Source organism: Lynx canadensis, chromosome A2 (genome assembly GCF_007474595.2).
Source record: "Lynx canadensis isolate LIC74 chromosome A2, mLynCan4.pri.v2, whole genome shotgun sequence".
Classification (NCBI taxonomy): Eukaryota; Metazoa; Chordata; class Mammalia; order Carnivora; family Felidae; genus Lynx; species Lynx canadensis.
Genome location: NC_044304.2, coordinates 65,453,884 through 65,475,078, shown reverse-complemented (window position 1 = coordinate 65,475,078; position 21,195 = coordinate 65,453,884). Strand labels below are relative to the sequence as shown.

General features: G+C 49.9%; 1 protein-coding gene across 2 annotated transcripts in view; it reads left to right on the top strand.

Moving 5' to 3' along the window:
- COBL (cordon-bleu WH2 repeat protein) overlaps positions 1-21,195 on the top strand; it is a 272,018-nt gene that overhangs the window by 144,815 nt on the left and 106,008 nt on the right. For both annotated transcript variants that reach the window (XM_032592371.1, XM_032592370.1), the window contains one exon: positions 13,531-13,713. In XM_032592371.1, the coding sequence (XP_032448262.1) occupies positions 13,531-13,713 (183 nt within the window). The remainder of the gene's footprint in view (positions 1-13,530; positions 13,714-21,195) is intronic.

The following is a 21,195-nucleotide window of genomic DNA, read 5'->3' as shown; positions in this document are numbered from 1 at the left end:
TAACGGTCCTGGTGGTTCCATTTTCCTCCCGGCTTGTTCCCGTCGCAGCAGAGACTGAGTAGAACACCGCTGACCTCCTGTGACGCCCCCTATGTCACGTGCCTCCGGATGGGAAAATCTGCCTCTGCTCTCTGGGTCTGTCCTCTGACTCCCTGGCTTCCCCGGGCCCCCAGGGTGGCCACCCCCAGGCTCTGGGATGTGCAGCTCCCAGCAGCCACCTTCCTCCTGACCCTCTTTTTATCTGAACAAAAGTTAACGTCTTCACGTAAGACGTCGGGAGAGCTGCACCCCAGAAGCACAGGGTGACAAAGGAGAATCTCGAGTAACCTGCCCAGGGCTTTGCAGGCGACCTTAGGATGTGTGTGCCCAGAGGTCCCCTCCCTGTTGCCTTGAAGACATGCATTGGACCAGCTGAGCATCCTTTGGGGCATCAGAGCCTCTGAGAGACGGGTCAGGGGTGGGGACACTGGTAATTTGTTAGTGGTAAAGTACCAGAGTTTATGAGTGATTTACTGAAAGCACACAAAAGGCGTAGAAAGTGTGCCCTGGAAAAACATCGCCATTCGCTTTGTGATGTGCTGTCCGAGGGCACCTCCAAGGGTTGGGTTGCGGGTCTTGGACAGACGCTGCTTGCGAAGGTTAGTCACGCACGCAAATACCAGCCACCGTGGAGGTTGGGGGCCTCCCCAAAATGCCAGTGGCTGACGCTGTGAGTCTGTCCCCACAGAGAGAAGGAACAGCAAAGCACCAGTAAGCCGGGCAGTGTGGTGTGATGGCTGGGGGCGGAGATTCTGGAGCGGTGGTTCTTAACCTCAGTTCTTGACCCGTCGTTCTTAAATCTTAACCATCACAAGGAGATGCCTCGTGGGCGGCAAGCACATGAAAGGATGCTTGACATCACGATGAACTGGGGGACTGCAAATCCAAACCACAGTGAGATGCCAGTTCACACCCACTACAGTGGCTGTAACTTAAAAAAGAAAAAGAAGGAGAAGAAGGAGGGGGAGGGGGAGAAGAAGAAAATAGCAAGCGTTGGCAAGGATGTGGAAAAATTGGAGACCTCATTCTTACTGGCGGGAAAGCAAAGTGGTGCACCTGCTGTGGGAGACAGGTCAGCGGCTCCTCTGTAAGTTTAACATAGAATCTTACGGGCGGACCCAGGGTTCCACGCCTGGGCACCCACAAGACCTGACAACAGCTTTTCAAGCAAGAACCTGGACCCACACGTTCAGAGCGGCTCTATTCACAAGAGGCAAAGACAGCCCAGATGTCCATCCACAGATGAATGGGTACCCAAAATGTGCACTGTCCGGACAAAGGAATATTACTTAGCTGTAGCAAGAATGCAACCGATGCATGCTGTAGTGTGGACGAACCTTGAAATCCGTCATGCTAAGTGAAAGAAGCCAGAAACCACCTAATGTCTGATTTCATTTGTAGGAAGTAACCAGCACAGATAAGTCCACGAGTCAGAAAGCATAGTGGTGGTTGGTTCACAGGGGCTGCGGGGAGAAGCGCACGAGAAGTGGCCACGTAATGGATACAGTGTTTCCTTTTGGGGTGCTGAAGGTTTCCAGAACGATATGCGCCATGGTGATGGCTGGACAGCATTGTAAATACACTTAATGCAGCCGAACGGTACACTTTGAAATGGTTAAAATGGTAAATTCGAGGTTGTATATTTTGGCACAGTCTTTTAAACAAAGAAAAACAATGGATGCCTGGTCCCCTCCCAGGGTCTCTGCCGAAGCTGGTCAGTTTCCCCCAAAATTGAACTTGTGTTTGCGTGGCCTTTCAAAGCTCCCAGGGCATGGGGGTTCCGGTGTGGGGCCAGGTTTGAGAACCAGCTGTGCTGGTGGGAGGCCTCACTCGGTGGCCCCCGTTTTTGACCTGTGAAATGGGAGTCCTATGGTTACCTACCTCTGACAGTTGTTACAAGGATCTAACGGGTGAGTGAAGATGTGGCCGCTGAACGTCTCCACGTGTTTGCTCTTAGCAGGGCCACCTGGCATCTAGATTGCCTCTTTCACCAGGTCAGTCCTTGTTCCGGAACTCTGCCCGCAACAGGTGTTCAGCTCCGATTCCCTCCCAGGAAGCAAGACCATACTTCTCTGTCCAGGACCGCCCTCGGAATGCGGTTGTCCCCTGTTCTTTGCAGTGTGGCGTTTTCCCTAGACCACCCGGATCGTAGTCCTGTTCTGGATATCGAATTCTGGGGCCACTCTCATCTGCAACGTGGTACACAAAGACCACGGTGATGAGGAATGCGCAGGTGAGGGCAAATCGTTTCGAACAGTGCTTTGGCCAGCGCAACCCCGGAGGGCCACGGTGGGACCACAGTGAGTGCTCCCTGCCTCTTCAGACAGTTCTCCCACTTTGCTTGAAGATTGACTCACCCAAAGAGAAATCTCATTAGCTTGATTTCCTCCGCCGAGCGTGACTCAGTCACTTGGCATTAACAGAGGAGCCTCCCGGATTTGATGACGTCCCAGAAACCGTCAGATCTCGTGCAGAGAGATTTGTTGTCACCTTACTTTTGCTTCTGTGTCACTAGAGATAGACATCCAGGGTTCTCATTTCCTTTCCTCATGCAGCCTGTGGTATTAATCAAGTGCTCATGAGCCCCTCGGTATGAGAGGCCTCCTCAGTTTGTGGGACTGCGGTTATCGAAAGTGCACCCCACCTGAGATCTCACTGCTGATGAGCTATCGTAAACTCATCCTCCAATCCAGCATTCAGAACATGCCACCGTGCAGGTGACAAGAGATTTGCATGCACGTTTGAAAGGGAAAACCTTGGCTTTCTTCGTGATTAGGGTTTGATGATGTACTTGAACAAGAACGTTTTCCCCCCATATTGAACTTGCATTTGCCAGAGTTGAAATCTCACATAGCACGCATCTCACATGTACACGTCGTGTGGACTTAGGTCTTTCCCCCCCATTTGTCGGCTGGGGTCCTCCCCATGAGCCCCACCTGCAGCCAAGCCCCTGGCCCCACGCCCTAACCACACTATACGGTGCGACTTGCTTTTTGGCTTTGCTCCTCCAAATCCCAGAAAGCCTTTGCACTTGGGTTGTGTCTGCTCTCTCACGCAGGGCCCACTGGGCTTGGAGTTCGTCTCCCAAGACCCTGTGGGCCACCAGGGTCACGGTCTTCCTGAGTGTGGCCAAGACATGGTCAACATCTTGGATCTACACAGGAACTTGCTTCCTTTTCATTCACAGGCTTCTCAGAAAGTTCTGGCTTCCTACCGCTGTCATCGTTAAACTTGCCTATGATGACTAGTCAACATATTCCCTGCATTCACACGTCCGCTCACAGGTCTCGATCTCAGGACTGTCCTACAGCAAAAGCCGTAGAAGATCACAGCTCAGCCTGTGTCTACACAGTGTTGTTAACAGAAAATCAAATACTACCAGTTGGATCCTCTTGGTTTGCTTATTTTTTTAAGTTATATATTTTTTTAATGTTTATTTATTTATTTTGAGAGAGAGAGAGAAGATAGTGTGAATAGGGGAGGGACAGAGAGAGAGGGAGAACATCTCAAGCAGACTCCACGCTGTCAGCACAGAGCCTGACGCGGGGCTCGATCTCACAAACCGCAAGATCATGACCTGAGCGGAATCAAGAGCTAGGTGCTTAACTGACTGAGCCACCCAGGCGCTCCTGGTTTGCTCATTTGAAGAAGAGATCCTGCTAGTAGAGAAATGACCCCAAATTGTTCTCGTGTTTATAACCGTCGAAGAGCTTACGTGATTTAGCGTTTTGCCGGCTGAAATAATGGATCCCGACCAAGAAGCTTCTGCAGCTTTCCAAGTAAAGAAACGCCATCCCTCCAGCATCCGCACGGAGGAACTCAGCCAAGAGAATGGTCATTTCCCAGCATTTCATGTACCAGACACTGGATTCATACGTCCCTGCCCTTCACGGGGATCAGTTCCCACGAAGCTGGCATGCTTTATATACCTCTTGGTGTGCATTTACTCTGGATTGACTCTAGAGCTCCAGGGTGCCAGGAACCAGCACACCCTCTGGCTGAAGGATGTAGCTAATGGCCTGTCAGGAAGGCTGTGCCATAAGGATAAGAGAAAGCAGACAGAGAATACCTTCTTGGGAAGGGAACTCTGGCCCACCCCTTGCCCAGGACGGTGCTGGCAGCCACAGAAGGGAATGAGAATATTCTCTCCTTTCTCAGCAGAAAACAGCAGGAGCTCCACCACCCAGGTCCCCGGAGGCTGTCTGTCTGCCCCATCGGGCTTGTAACGGATGGATGGAAGGTCCTGCCCTGGACTCCGCCAAAACCAGTATTGGGAGGAAAGAAGGTGGGAGAACAGGTCTGACTGCATCTTCTGGCCCGCTTGGTTCTTTGAGCAAGCAGGCAGAAGAAAAAAGTTCTATTGACGCCTTTCAAGAGGGGGCAGCATAGCGTAAGGACAGGAGAGGCAGCCGGGCTCCTGGATCCGAGTTCATCCCATCCGCCGGCAGCTGGGCCGGCCTGAGTACCTCCGCTGTCTCCTTGGGCTTCAGCTCTCCTCCGCATTAAAACTCGAAGATCGTGCCGTCCTAAAAGCGTCCGATCCAAGCTAGGAGACAGGCTTGCCCGCGGCTGTTTTAACCGCAGCCACCGCCACCAAAATCCTCTCCTTCATCTCTAAACAACAACTGTATCTGAATCCCTAAACAGTCACATCAAAGGATGTGCTCCGACTTTGGGGAGACGGTGCGGACCCGATGGGTCTCACAAGGTGCGGTTTGAACGACGTCAGTTTCGGATTGGCCCGTTCGTCTCTCTCGACGCAGAAACACGTTCTTGCCAGAGTTTAGTGCGTCCCTTCCTGTCCACGTGGATGGCGTGCCCTGGTGTGTTTGTAAAGGTGCCTCGTGCACGTGTACACGAGGACATGGAACAGAGGAAAACTCGCCACGGCAGTCTGGGCTTCCTGAAAGAGCGGTGCTTCTCGGTTTCTTGCAAAGTACTGATCTCTGCCCAATTGTCAGTGAGTGTGTGAGCCCCGCGGTTCTTCTAGGGAAATCCAGCCCTCCCGGAGCCTTCATCAGGATTCCCTGGAGCGCTCGGGCTGCGACAGCCAGCAGTGCCCTCTGCTGTGTGGTGCTGGCCCGACCCAGAGCCCGTGCCCATCCTGCTGGGTTAGGGGCACAGCTGGTTCTGGAGGCCAAGTCAAAGCCATCCCCCAGCCACCTAGAAACTCGGGGCTTCTCTGGGACTGGAGCGGGTGAGGAAGTGGGGGGGGGGGGTGGAGTGCATCTCCACCAGGATTCTTGATTTCAGCTGAGGTCACAATCTCATGGGCCTGAGACTGGGCCCAGCGTCAGGCTCTGTGCTGAGTGTGGAGCCTGATTGGGACTCTCTCGCTCGCCCTCTGCCCCGTTCCCCTGCTCGTGTGCTCTAAATAAGTAAGTAAATAAATATCTGTGACAAAATCAACTGTCACGGTGTTGGTCTCATTTTGAGCAGAGACACGGATCCTGAAATTGGCAGCTTCTATCTCTCTTTGTATTTGTCTCCTCCCAGATGTGTGTGTGAGACAGGATCAAGTTATCACTGTGCTCTGAATGTAATAAATGACCTAAGTGAATATCAGAGGTGTTGGGGATACACAGAGTTCAGCGTTGTCTCTGACCTGACTTTTCCGGTGGACAGCAGCCTGTCAGGTGGAGAATACAGCCCACAGCGTGAGGCCCCGTGAGGTCTTGGTGTGACGGCTGGGTTCACTTCGTCCCTTTTTCTCTCCATTATCCATGGCTTTTTCCTTCATGATTTATCGGGCTGAACTCCTAGGAGAAAAAGTCCTGAAAAGCAAGACTGTAGTAGCCAAAATATGGATTGGGGTGCCCACCATTAGAGAAGGGCCAGACTCATTCCCCTACCAAAAAAGGGGGGGGGGGGCTTGATTTAAAAAAAAAAAAAAAGATGTTATTGACCCATTTGGACCAGAACAGGAAACCAGATCCCTCTTGCAGGAAAGCTGTGGTCTGTCCCTCATGGAACTTTGCCACTTGTAGCAGAAGAGCCCCTAAATTGTAATAAGACATGGGCCAGGCTGTATGAACTCCGAGCTGTACAGGTTATCCTGGTTTTCCTTTTTACTTAATATTGATGAGTCAGCATCGTATTTTTTTTTTAATTTTTTTAATGTTTATTTTTGAGAGACTGACAGAGTATGAGCAGGGGAGGGGCAGAGAGAGAAGGAAGCAAGGAATCTGAAACAGGCTCCAGGCTCTGAGCTGTCCACACGGACAGCGGGGCTCGATCTCACGAACCGCGACATCATGATCTGAGCTGAAGTCAGACACTCAACTGACTGAGCCTCCCAGGCGCCCCAGTGAGTTAGCATTTTAAACGATGTCCGACCTTGTTTTCCTCCCAAATTATTCTGTGGATTATTTTCGATATTCTGTGTCCAAATCCAGAAGTGAGGAAAGAAAGAAGCTAAGAGTTAAACCACAAATATCTGTGGACTTGTCACATATCGCTCTTATGTTGAGGTACACCCCCTCCATAGTCACTTTGTTGAGAGTTTTTATCAGAAATGGATGTTGGCTTTGCCAGATGCCTTTTCTGCGTCTACAAGGATGATCCTATGACCTTTATCCTTCGTTTTGTTGTGGTGTATCCCATGGACTGATTTGTGGGTGTTGAACCGTTCTTGCGTCCCTGGAATAAATCGCACTTGATCGTGGTGTATGATCCTTTAACGTATTGTTAATTTCAGTCGGCTCCTGTTGTGTTGAGGACTTTTGTATCTGTGTTCATCATACTCAACGGTGAAAAACTGAAAGGCTTTCCTCTAAGATCAGAAAAAGACAAGGATGCCCTCCTCTGCACGTTTATTCAACAAGGGACTGGAAGTCACAGCAGTTGGCAAGAAAGAGAAAGAAAAAGCATCCAAATTGGGAAGGAAGAAGTAAAACTGTCACTATTTGCAGATGACATGATATTATATAGAGAAAACCCTGAAGACACCATAAAAAAAAAAAAACTGTTGAAACTAGTAAATAAATTCAGTAAGGTTGCAACATACAAAATCAATATACAGAAATCTGTGGCATTTCTATACACTGATAAAAAACTGTCGGGAAGAGAAATTAAGAACATAATCCCATTTACAATTGCACCAAAAGGAACAAAATAGCTACAAATAAATTTAACCAAGGAGGTGAGAGATCTACATGTTGAAAATTATAAGACCTTAATAAAAGAAATTGAGGAAGACAAATATCTCATGCTCATGGATTGCAAGAATCAATATTGTTAAAATGTCCATACTATCCAAAGCAATGTCTGTCAAGATTCCAATCACATTTCTCAAAGAAATAGAACAAATAATCATAAAATATGTAGAGAACCACACACACACAAAAAAAAAAAACGAAAAAACACCCGAACAGCCAAAGGAATCTTGAGAAAGAAAAGCAAAGCTGGAGATAACCTTGGTATTTGATTTCAAACTGTATTCCAAAGCTATGGTAATGAATACAGTATAATACTAGCATAAAAACAGATGCATAGACCAATGACACAGAATAAAGAGCCCAGAAAGAAACCCATGCACGTATGGTCAATTAATTTACAGAGGAGCCAAGAATATACAATGGGAAAAGGATAATGTCTTAGGTAAACGGTGTTGGGAAAACTGGGCCACTCTCTTACACGTACACACAGATTAAGGCACAATGGATTAGAGACTTGAACTTAAGACCTGAAACCATAAAACTTCTAGAAGAAAACATAACCAGGAAGGAAGCTCTTTGACGTCGGTCTTGGTGATGAATTTTTGAACCTGACAAAAGCAAAAATAAATAAGTGGAGAGACATCATACTAGAGAAGCTTCTGCTCAGTGAACGAAGCTATCGACAAAGTGAAAGGACAGTCTGCTGAATGGGAGAAAATACTTGCAAATCATCTACTTGGTAAGGGGCTAATACCCAAAATATATAAAGAACTCATACAGCTCAATAATAAAAAACCAAACAATCCAATTATATAGTGGACAGAAGATCTGAATAGCCATTTTTGTTTTTAAAGAAGACAAAGAGGGGTGCCTGCACGGCTCAGTTAAGTATCTGCCTTTGGCTCAGGTCATAATCTCACAGTTCTTGAGTTTGAGTCCCACGTGAGGCTCTCTGCTATCAGCACTGAGTCAGCCTCAGATCCTCTGTCTCCCTCTCTCTCTGCCCCTCACTTGCTCTCTCTCTCTCTCAAAAATAAATGAAACATTAAAAAAAAAAAAAAAGACATCCAGATAGCCAACAGGTACGTGAAAAGATGCTCGGCATCACTCATCATCAGGGAAATGCAAATCAAAACCACAATAAGATATCACCTCACACCAGTCAGAGTGGCTATTACTAAAAAGACCAGAAATAACAAGTTTCGGTATGGGGAACAGGGAGCCCTCGTGCACCGTTGGTGGGAGTGGAAACTGGTACAGCCACTGTGGAAAACGGTATGGACGTTCCTCACAAGGTTAAAAAACAGAACTGCCGGGCGATCTAGCAATTCTCCTTCTGGGCATTTATCCGACGAAAATGAAAACACTAGAGCAAAAAGATATATGCACCCCTGTGTTCATTGCGATGATGTCACTTACGATAGTGAAGATACAGAAACAGCCTAATAACCCATAGATCTGCAGATGAACATGTAGAGAAACTGTTCCTAATATATTTATATTTATATCTATATATGCGCAGCGGAATGTTGTTCCGCCTTAAAAAAAAAGAATGAAATCTTGCCACCCGCGACCAAATGGATGGACCTCGAGGGCGTTGTGCAAAGTGAAATAAGTCAGAGAGAGAAAGGCAAGTACTGCATGGTCTCTCTTATATGCAGAACCAAAAACAAAACAAAAAAACAACAAAAGAAACACACACCAAAAAAAAAAAAAAAATGCCTGATTGCCAGGGGAGGCAACCAGGGAGGAGGGTGGAGAAGTGGGTAAAGGGAGTCAAAAGATAAAAAAGGAAAAAAAAAAATCTGAAAAACCACAGATATCCTCTGGGCAGGCAAAATATTCGAAACATTTTGGCTGCCCATGGGTTGAAGGTTGAGCAATGCTACTGAATAGCAGAGTTCTTGGGCGGTGCCGATAGACCCAGGTCTCATGGACCCTGAGATTGGCCTGCCTGTGAGTGTGAACAGTGGGGTGTTGGGAGAGATCTGTGTGGCCCATACAGGGCAGACTGGAGCTAAATAAACCTGTGGTGTCAAAATCCAGAGGTGTTTCAGAGACAGACAGACAATGGATCATGAGAAGCATGTTGTTGTCCAGGATAACAGAGACCCCAACTTGCCTGGGATGGGGTGTGCCCTGGGCTTCTGGCTTTTTTTTTTAATTTTTTTTTTTACATGTATTTATTTTTGAGAGACAGAGACAGAGTGTGAGCAGGAGAGGGGCAGAGAGAGAAGGAGACACAGAATCCGAAGCAGGCTCCAGGCTGCGAGCTGTCAGCACAGAGCCTGACACGGGGCTCAAACCCACGAACCGTGAGGTCATGACCTGAGCCGAAGTCGGGCACTTAACTGATGGAGCCACCCAGGAGCCCCATGGGCTTCTGGGTTTCTGCTAAGGCCATCTTACTTGGCTCTCACGAGGTCACGCTTACCAAAAATGCTCACTGGAGGAGAAGGAAACCAACTGTAATGTGACAGAAATATGCTAGATCTTAACAGCAGTTTGAAGTCCATGGAATGTAAAATAAAATTTTACGTTTATTTATTTATTTTGAGAGAGAGAGAACAAGGGGCGAGGGCCAGAGAGAGGGGGAGAGAGAATCCCAAGCACCATCAGTGAGATCATGACCTGAGCTGAAACCAAGAGTTGGGCACTTAACTGACTGAGCCATCTAGGTGCCCCAGAATTTCCCTCTTTTAAAGATGAGAAGACGAGAGCATTCCTGCCTGTGTGTGTGCGTTGGGCTGTGTGTCGGGAGAACTGTGTCGGGTTCCTCCCCGAGATGTCAGAGTGCTACAGGGGCAATAGGATTATGGGATTAAAACCTGAAATCCACATGCAACGGGTGACCTGTAAAGTACTTTTCGGGGCGTATTCTGCACAGAGCTTCCCAAAAAAATGCATCTAAAGGTCAGAGGTGAATTCACAGCCGTGTTGAGTGATCAGTCAGGCACACATAGTTGTGGCGAGGGCTGAGGACAGGAGGAATTAGAAGTCCTGAGTCTAGACAGGGTGGAGTGAACAGAAGCGGTTATAGCAGCAGCGTTGTGAAACGCCTGGTCCCGAATGTCACACTTTCGGGATGCCAGACGGGGCCGTGCGTGCTTCAGAGGTCACCACGGGTAGATAGCTTGCAGATAGTTTTTCACAAGCTTTAACAAACCTCCGGGACACGTGCTTGCACTTCCCTTGCCCTGGGGGTATCAGAGAGAGCCAGCCATGGACAAGAGGGGCGCCTGGGTGGCTCGGTTGGTCGAGCGGCTGACTTTGGCTCAGGTCATGATCTTGCGGTTCGTGGGAGCCCCACATCAGGCTCACTGCTGTCCGCGTGGAGCCCGCTTCGGATCCTCTGCCTCCCTTTCTCTTGGCCCTCCCTCGCTTGCGCTTGCTCTCTCAAAAATAAATACTTTTTAAAAATTAAAAAAAAAAAAAGTTTATGGACAAGAAAATCTGAGTCTCAAAAATTTTCTCAGGGAAGGGAATGATAGTAAACTTGGCAGAACAGAATACGATTTGAGGCTGAGTGTGGATAATACTGGGCTTTTGCCCAGTGGGTTTCCTTTACATATTTATTTTACTTAACTCTGTTTTAAGTAAGCTCTCCGCCCAACGTGGGGCTTGAACTCACGACCCTGAGATCAAGAGTCATATGTTCTACTGACTAGCCAGCCAGGCGCCCTGCTAAATACTTATTTTAAATACAGAGATCCTGTCATTCAGATAAAAGCTCCCCCACAAGCTCCTTTTATTTATTCCTTATGTTTTGAGAGAGAGAGTGTGTGTGCAAACAGGGGAGAGGGCAGAGAGGAAGAGAGAGAGAGAGTCTCCAGGCTCAGCACCCAGCCCGACACGGGGCTCCATCCCAGGACCCTGGGATCACGACCTGAGCCGAAATCAAGAGTCGGACCCTCAACCAATGGAGCCACCCAGTCGTCCCCCACCAGCTCCTTTTATAAATCCTGAGAGCAGAGTTGTCCAGAGGCTCTCAGCCATCCGTTCATTCGTTCCCACAAACACTGGCTCCGGGGCCTTCCACGCACCAAGGAGCTGTCAGGAGCTGGGGAAACGGGCAACAATCGCTGCCCCCATGGGTCCCACATTGTAACGGGAGTGACAACAAGTAAATAAGTAGAACAAAACTACTGGTACCCAGTTTTACAGGAGGTACACTGAGGCAGAGAAGGCTCCAGAGGCACGTCCAAGCTCACGCGGCAGAGGCAGGACTCGAACCCGGACGGCGTGTGGGCTGACCTCCCCGCTGCGCAGCCCCTGGTGTGCAGTACACCCCGGGCACCGGTTCTGGGGGGGAGTGTTGGCTGGGGGAGCGGGGAGAGGTGCCAGGGGAGAGCCTGGCTTCTATCTTGTTACGCATTTGAAATCAGAGCGTTGGTTCTCTAAGCCTCTGCCTGCACTAACGCTTACGTGATCGGGTTAAGCAGACCCTAGGAGGGGTAAGGATTTAAAACACCTATGTGTCGGGGCACGTGGGTGACTCAGTCCGTGAAGCGTCCGACTCTGGCTCAGGTCATGATCTCATGATCTGTGGGTTCGAGCCCCACTTCGGGCTCTATGGTGACAGCTCAGTGCCTGGAGCCTGCTTCCGATTCTGTGTCTCCCTCTTTCTCTTCCCTGCCCCCCAAAAGATAAATAAGCATTAAAAAAAAAAGTCTGTGCCCTTTAGCCTGCCAGCCCCCCCATATACACCCAGCAGGCGGGGCTGCTTTGAGAAAGCTCCTAAGTAGCATTGTGGCTTACGTTTATTTTCGGTGTAGATCTCTGCCACGGAGTACTGCGTTCCCTGGTCACAGCCTCCGTGGCACGCCATTTATCTCACACGGCCTTTTGGTGGTGACCCATGAAGAGTTCGAAGAAACCTAAGCCCCTTCTTGGCAGCCGGTGACATACTTCTCACGATGGCAGAGACCCTGTTAGAAAGTGGGGGAGGGGGACAGTAAAGTGACCCCCAAATGGAGAAGGTGCTTTGACACCGGGAAACAAAGCAGGTGACTCCATACAGCTTACGCAGAGGTTTGTGTTTTGTGTTTAATATTTAACTTTTTTTTAAAAAGTTTATTCATTTCTTTTGAGAGAGAGAGCATGCGTGCACGGGAGGGGCAGAGAGAGGCGGGGGGAGAGAGAGAATCCCAAACAGGTTCTGCACTGTCAGCACAGAGTCCCAGGTGGGGCTCGAACTCACGACCCGTGAGATCATGAGCTGAGCCGAAATCAAGAGTTGGACGCTTAACTGACTCAGTCCCCCAGGCCCTCCTCTACACAGTGTTATTCAGGGGACCTTCCTGGTGGGAGATCAGGTGGAGGCCAATCCACAGCTGCTGCATAGTTACTCTCTGCAAAATCCAGACCTTACGCCACAGCTTTTATAGAGCGAGGGACGCACAGAGTAGGGGCGCCGTTGTGAGATCAGGGGGCTTGCACGCACCTAATCGGCAGCTACCCTTTAATGAGACCTTGCAGCCCCAGCTGAGCATCAGGAAGGGGAAAGATTGTGGCATCCCTGACAGATTCATGGGGGGCCAAAGCGAGCCTTCCCCTGTCCCAGCCTCCCTGAGGTCTCCAAGGGCCCTGGAACTGGCTTCGAGAGAGGTCATGTGAGCAGACATGACCCACCGGAGGGCCGGAGAGGGGGCTCAGTGCGGTCAGAGCTACAGACAGATTCCTCCGGGAGAAATGTACTTCTGGCCTGTGCCTTCCTCTGTTCAGCACCTACAAGCTCGTTCCGAAGACAGGTTCCGTTTCAAAGGAGGCTGATTCACACTGCGGTCTGGTCAGGAGTGTTAAACGAGTCTAGCTGGTAAGGGTTCTTAGGGGTTTCAGAGGTCTGTCGTTTCCTTTGTGATGAAGAAAACAAACCTTTGTGGGGCGCGTGGGTGGCTCAGTCGCTTGAGCGTCCAACTTCGGTTCGGGTCATGATCTCGCAGTTTGTGGGTTCGAGCCCCGCGTCGGGCTCTGTGCTGACAGCTCAGGGCCTGGAGCCTGCTTCGGATTCTGTAACTCACTCTCTCTCTCTGCCCCTCCCCTGCTCGTGCTGTCTCTCTCTCTTTCTCTCTCTCAAAACTAAATAAGCATCCAAAAGAAAAAAGAAAAGAAACCTCTGCAGCAGGAATGTGTCAATGGAGTGTCTCCCACCGCAGGGAAAATACGGGCTTTCGACTGAAAGTGAGCGTTTTGCTCAGGCCATTCAAGCCCAGCAGTGGATGTGTCCTACAGGCTCGGATGGGCGGTGTGGCACTTGGTTTTCAGGTCGGAGCACTCCTACACTGAGAAGTGACCTCGCACTGATGAGAGTTTCTCTTTGTCCCCTTCCCCGCAGGGCTGCCTGACCACGCCCAACTCCCCGGCGGTGAATCCGCGTTCCATGACGTTGGGTCCATCCCTGTCGCTTGGCAACATCTCAGGGGTGTCTGTGAAGTCAGACATGAAGAAGCGTCGGGCCCCTCCGCCCCCGACGCTGCCCGGCCTGGGGCCACCAGTGCAGGACAAGGCCTCGGAAAAGGTAGGCGGAGGGCGGCTCCGGGGAGTGGTGGATCCGCTAAAAGGACCGGCGACTTCTCTGGAAGTTCCCTGTGTGCCCTACCTTCTGCAAATTTGTGGCTTTAGCGGGGAGAGTGTTTCGGTCGAATCTTTAAGCTTTATTTAGAAGTAAAAGTGAGGGGCGCCTGGGTGACTCAGTCGGTTGGGTGTCTGACTCTTGATTTCAGCTCAGGTCATGATCTCACAGTGTGTGAGATCGAGCCCCACGTCGGGCTCTGAGCTGAGTGGGGAACCTGCTTGAGAGTCTCTGTCTCCCTCTCTCTCTGTCCCTCCCCTGCTCATGCTCACTCTCTCTCTCAAACATTTAAAAAAAGTAGAAGTAAAGATGAGATGCCACGCTCCTTCACGTGTGGAAGGTAGGACACCTCCTGTGCTCTCAGGCGTTCAAGGCCTGTGCTTGTTATTAGCATTTATTGTGTCTGCAGCATTAAAAGTTTGGGCGTCGTCATGATCGCTAAATGAGAAAATAGCGTGGTTCGGAGCACTGAAAGAAATCTGGAGTTTGTATGGGACAGGGATGATAGATCGTAAAATATAGATGCCCCAAATAATTCAGATGCACAGGAAAGGAGGGAGGGCCTTTCACACTAAGTCACTTTCCACGTGATGGGACGTTTGCAGAGACCATGTATGTAGGAAGCCACGGGTGCGAAGTTTATCATCAGAGCAACGTCACGCCTTTGCAAGGGGTTGTCACTACATGTGGACCAGAAAGAGCCTTTGTCCTCAGCAACTGGGTTCTGCACTGGGCTTCTGTCCTCCCGCGAGTCTGCCGCGGCGTGAAGCGCGATTGGAAATCCCAGGCCCTCCGTTCTCAGGGGCCGGGACGCTCCTTGACCAAGCAGCTCCTGTTCTCGAGGCTTGGGATGATGCACGGTGAAACTGATGTACAGGTTTCATCTTCTAAATGCATCCGTCCTCATTCAGGTGGGGGGAAGCAGGGACAGCACACGGTGTGGCCGGAATGGGACCGGACTTTGGAATCTTCTAGAAGCTGTGTTCTCCAAGGCTGACCGGCCGCGCCCACAGCTGGGCCTGCTCCACATGTATTCCAAGATGCCGGGCCACAGTAAGGATGCATTAGTGCTCACCAAACAGGGAAGGTTCCCAGTGGCTGGCACCCCAGCTCCCTGGGGGACGGGGACACCACGCTGCAAACAGGGACTTTATAGAACACAAGTTAATTCTCTCACAGAGGCTTCATTTCCTGACTCTTTCCTTCTGCCTTAGCGTCCCCGGCCTGTCCGTGCTTCGTGGAGGCGGAAAACTTCACACTGCTGCTACTCTGGGTTTGAACCCTTTTTTATTTTTTTATTTTTTTGCTTATTCATAAGATGGCTTTTCCTTAAAATAAACTAGAAACTAAGTCTGTACCTCCCAGATGGGAGGCTCAGTCTGGGGTCATGGTTAGAAGTTGCCTAAGTGGCTCTCTGGAGCAGTAGTCTTCTCAGATTCCTTCTTGCCTCGTTGTCTGTCTGTCCATCAGTCTTCATAAATCTTAATAAATCGTCCTCCGTCCTCATAGGTATGAACTTTATCCCCAGGTCTCAGAGACCACCCCGCTCCCATCGACAGACCTTTCCATCCGTGCCTTAGCAATCTGTTGGAAAACCCTGACACAACACGTTTTAGAAGAAAATATTTTGATTTTTTGTGTTTCTTAAGCATTTTCTTTTTTTCTTTTTAATGTTTATTTTGAGAGAGCAAGAGAGACAGGGAGTGAGCGGGTGAGGAGCAGAGAGGGAGGGAGACACAGGATCCGAAGCAGGCTCCAGGCTCCGAGCCGTCAGCACAGAGCCCGACGCGGGGCTTGAAACCACGAACCACGAGATCGTGACCTGAGCCGAGGTCGGACACTTAACCGACGGAGTCATCCAGGCGCCCCTAGCATTTTCTAATGCTCCTAAGCTCTTCTGAGTTCTCCGGGATGTTTTAGCTGTCTTTTGTTACCAAGAGCGTTAGGTACAAATGCACCCCATTTGGTCGTACACTTGCGGGACTAAATGTGCAAATTGAACCCAAAGTTTCTTCCTGTGCTTGTGTGGTGAAATGTAAACCTTTTCTGGGGTTTAGGATCTGACCTTTTTCATAACCCACAGACCATACTTCTAGCATTTAGTACTTTTCAGCCCCCTCCCTCTGGGGACATCAGTTTGCTTCTGATTGGGAGGGATGTTAGCACCGAAAACCACAAGTTCCAGCATCATTATTACTTGAGGGCTGTTTGCAATGAGAATTGTGTTTCCTGGTGTTCTCGAAGGTTGATGCTGAACCCGATCAGCATCTTAAAAGTTCCTTCCGTCCGGAGAAGAGGTGTTCTCAGATTTTAACATGCTTCTCCAGAGTGGATAAAGTCTGCCCGAGTGGAAAAATGCATCGTAAATAGGGAATCGGGAATTCCAAGTGAAAAATAAATAGTTCTCTATACCCTGAAAAATGAACAGAGTTCCCTCTGAGGCAGTAAAAGCTTCTTACTAAAATCTGTTTTATTTGGCACAGAATGAGCGCAGAAATTGGCTCACAGAAATGCTCTCCTTTTTTAAGCATATGAGTGGCATATGGATTAGATTTAAGTATTTGCTGGGACCATATTTTTCCTTTTTAAATGAAAGGTATTTTGTTATTTACTAATTTCTGGGAAAGGAACCCAAAAGTGTATTGTCATCGTTGTCGGGTAAGAACGTCAGTTCCTTTTTCACCAACTTCCTTCCAGATAAAGATAAGATGTTTGTTTGGAAAACCTTAGTTGTTCCTAACACCGATGTCCTGAATGGAAAGGAAAGGCTTATTTTCAAGGACATGACTAGTTTGGGGAAAGGAGAATGCCTACATTTTCTTATTTTAGAAGAAAATATTTTATCTTTTTCTCTTATCATCAGGTCCGAAAAATTCAGGGTTCCCTTATTCAGGTCGTAGAAGGGGAATCATGTCAGACGAGTGTCGGTTCAGGGGACGCATTTTCCCCCAAATGCTGTCTTTGTATCAGCGTTTGTTACATGTTTTTATACTCACGACGCGATCGCCAGTATTTGTTATTTCTAAAATACTTTCCGGAGAGACTTTCCCGGAGGGGTTAGGTAGAGCCAGTGAAAGAAATTAATGGTGTCCTTGAGCAAGCCGTTAGCAGAGAAATTGGCAAGACGGGTCGAGAGATGTGTTATCTTTCCAGAGGAGACCGAATCTCTGTGCCAGACTTTCATCCCTCTTCCCAGTACCTCGAATGTAGTTCTAATTAAGTGGAACATTCAGACAGGAATGATATATATGTGAGGGCACCATACGCTGAGTCAGTAGTTTTCGAACTTAAGCGAGCATCAGAATCACCCCCAAAGGGCTTGTTAGAACACATTTTGCTTGGCTCCACCCTGAGGGTTTCTGATTCAGTAGGTCTGGGGCAGGGCCTGGGAATTTGTGTCCCAGCAAGTTCCCAGGCAAACCCCACTTTGAGAACCACCGCGCCGCAGAAACTCCGTTGCCCCGATCCGCCCGCTCGGTGTAAATATCTTGAACGGGTCTGGAGAGTTCTTCCCGTAGAAGAGTTTCCCTGGAGATGAATGGATCTGTGCTCTGCAATAACGTCTGGGCACAGTTTGCCATAGTGTTAGCTGAGGCCTAACGTTGGATGTTAAGATAAATAAATAGTTCTTGCTTCTTCTTGCCAGGACCCAGGGTGTGTTCGTGTGAGGGACAGAGGGATTGCCTGTCCCAGGTGGGATTTTTCTTCCCGTTTTATCTTTGAGATTCCCCAGGGTCATCACTCCACTCTGCTGTGTGCTGAGACGACCTCACGCCTTGTCCTTGGCCCTGATCAAGGGCAGAGTTCTTGCTTACTGCGCCTACCTGGGGGTCAGAGCCCCCTTTGTATGCCAGGTCTTAGTATCTATCCCCAAGGAGGGTGGTCTCTTGTCTCTTGCACACATGTGCCCCCCTCTAGGCTGTGGATCAGCACAGATCTCAGATGACGCGTGGGGCCGCGGACACAAGTGCCTGCGTGGGCACCCCCTCCACTCACTCTCTGGTCCTCAGTTTCCTCCTCTGCAAAATGGGAACAGCCAAGGCAGCCTTCCCGGGTACATGATGTACAGGCCAGACCACGGGCCGTGTAGTTGCCTCCTGGGGTTAACATCCCAGCTCTGTCCGCCCTGGTCCTGTGGCCTTGGTGAGTCCCGCAGCAACTACCTCACCATCCCCCTAGGTGTGCAGACAGCACAAGAGCCCTTGTGAGAGCCAGGCATCGGGAATGGAAGAGCCGGAGGCAGGGAGGACCGGCCAGTGGGAACGGTGGCTCTGTGCCCTGGCCAGGCTCCTGCGTTAACCAAGTGGCAGATTAAACTTAAAACTCAAACTCGTGGGCGCAGGGGCAGGGGGGGCGCCTGGGTGGTTCAGTTGGTTAAGTGTCCGACTCGTGGTTTGGGCTCAGGTCATGATCTCACGGGTTTGTGGGTTCGAGCCCCACATCGGGCTCCGTGCTGACAGTGTGGAGCCTGCTCGGCGTTCTCATTCTCTCTCTCCCTCTGTCTGCCTGTCTCTCTGCCCCTCCCCTGCTCGTGCTCTGTCTCTCTCAAAATAAATAAATCAACTTAAAAAAAAATCAAACTCTGTGTTGCCGTAAACACCAAAGGCGACGTGAAACAAGACCACACCCTCGTGCTGGCTCTGCCCCCACGTCAGGCACAAACTGTGAATACACCTCGTTCACAGGTCCACATTTTCAGAGTTTATTGGGGGGCCGTTGCTCATCCTTTTAAGTCTTTGGAGGCCCTCTTTGAGAGGAACAAGAATAGAATACTGTCCCGTGATCTGTGCTTACGTGACTCAGTTTACCCATTCAAGATGGAAAGAATCCCGTAAATTACGCCTGCCGATATCTGCCTCTTAGAACGCTCTGCGGGTCACGGACAGGCATATTTCACTTTTGTCTGTCAGTTGATTAGAAACAACTTGTGGGAGTTTTCTAGAAAATGCTGTGTGGTCTCATTTGAGTTCTCCTTTTCCACAAATGCAGAAGAAACGGCTCTTCCCTAATTTTTTCAGTCGGCACATGGTTCTTTTACGCCCGCTTTTATGCCAAAGACAACTCTGAATCCTTTTTTATCGTAAGGACAAGGAATTCAAAAAGTCTTTTAGTTATCCGGGCTCTCTTTTGTCCTGTAGCACTTGAATTATGGCATTCATCGTGGAAAGCGTTCAACACCAGAAATTCCAGTATGACAGCCACATGTCTACACCATCTCAAGTTTATTGCATTGGGACTAAAACCACTGGCGGGGACGGCCGTTAAAATGAGAGATCGGGAGGGGCGCCTGGGTGGCTCAGTCGGCTGAGCAGCTGACCTCGGCTCAGGTCACGATCTCGCGGTTCACGAGTTCGGGCCCCGCGTCAGGCTCTGTGCTGACAGCTCGGAGCCTGGAGCCTGCTTCAGATTCTGTGTCTCCCTCTAATTAAAAAAAAAAAAAAAAAAAAAAAAAAAAAATTTTTAATGAGAGATGAGGAGGCTGGTGTTATAATCAGTTATTAGTATAACCCAAAAAAGATTTTTCCATGAAAAATGGCTTACGAGTTCAATAAATACGTCCACACCCTGCACTTAAGAGTATGAATTGACCCTCATTCCTTGGATATCTCAGTGCAGCGTTTTGTACTGTGTGAATAATTCGGGCAATCTGCACACAATCAGGGGAAAGTGTTACTATTTGAGATTCCGTATGAGAATCAGGTACCTAGAATGTTACAGGACGTTGTAACCCTTTGCTGATTGCACCCCCAACGACACACTTCATCCAGAACTGAAGTGTGCATCTGACCATCGCCAAACTCGCAGTCCGTTTCTGTGGTGGTGCGTCGGATCATTCTGGAATGTTCCTGACCTCACTCTGCTTCCCGGTCCGTAGCAGAGAGAAGGCCCCAGCGATGTAGCCTCAGGAACCCTTGTTGGGGGGGCGTCCCCGCCGAGCAGGGTCACGGACCAGGGTGGGCTCCAAGCGTATTCTCCTCTCTGCTGTTAGGACTGACGGTTGCTGCTTATTAAATCGAACGCCCGCAAGGGTGTTGAGGTAAATGGAAGCCCTGTTCCCGCAGGGCCATTTCCACTGTCCCCCTGGAGTGGGGACTCCTCCGAGTTCCCTGTCACCTGCCTCTTGCTGGTTGTTAACTTGTTTCTGGCAAAGGGGATGATGCCTGGAGACTTTTAAAAAATTATTCTTCATGGGGCACCTGGGTTGAGTTTCGGACTCTTGATCTCAGCTCCTGTCATGATGTTCCAGTTCGTGAGATCAAGCCCCATGTTGGGCTCTGTCCTGACAGCGTGGAGACTGCTTAGGATTCTCTCCCTCCCTCTCTCTCTGCCCCTCCCCTGCACATACGCCTGTGTACCCATGCTCTCTCTCTCTCTCTCTCAAACTAGATACACATTTAAAAAAATTATTCTTCATACTAATCAAAGACTTTTGATGACCTCCAGCATGTGGGTGGTGCTCACATGAGCGATGGCTCAGCCTTGGCCTCCTGGAGCGCTGTGCTGGCCAGAAAGGATTCAGAGTAGAGAAGAGTGGTCCCTTCGATACGCCCCGTGTGCCAGGGACCCAGGAGGGGAGGGGCCCCACCTGGACTGATCCCCCGTATAAGATGAGGGGGAAGGTCTATAGACCCATGTCTGTCCCTCACGTGCCACACCCCCTGTCCAAGAGCCCTGATCCCGAAGGCAGCCACCTCTCCCATACCCATCTTAGCACCCTGGTCCAGGGGCTCCCACCCGTCTGGGACGACCCACATTGCAGTAGTGGCCTCTTCTTGGGTCCCTGCATCCGCTCCTGCCCTCCTGCCCCTCTACACCACTGCTAGAGTAACACTGGTCCAAACACAAGTGGGGCATCATCCCCCTGGGGCGTGACCCGAGTTCTTACCTCCGCCCGCAGCCTCCAGCTCTGGGCTCAGCGCCTCCCCTGTGCCCTCACCACCCCTCCCAGAGGAGTCCACGACTTGTCCTTGTCCTCGCCGCAGGGCCCCGTCACATTCTCCCCTCACCCGTACCCTGCTTGGAGGCCGATTCACCGGCCAGGCCTCCCTCACCCCTCCACCTGCCAGTCACAGTCTGCTCCGTTTCCCATTCTCATCTGTGTTTCTTCCAGCGTCTAACCCGTAAGCCCAGAGGCAGGGGACTTAGTGTCTCTGCTCCCTGCCGTGTCTCCGACGTCTGATGCCGTGCCGCTGTATCAGCAAGCGTTTATGTTCATTCACTTTGCATTTCCGTGATTCACTTACCAGGCGTGGAAAGATGGGTCCCCTCGAAGTGAAAGACACTGGTTGCAATATATATGCGAAGAACTAACGAATGCCCTGCTCGCAGAGCCTACTTTAGAAAGGGCGACAACTTGGCCATAAGCCTGCAGAGTTCGCTCGTCACTACGGGAAAAGACGGTCGGTGAGCCCCCCACCAGGGCAGCCT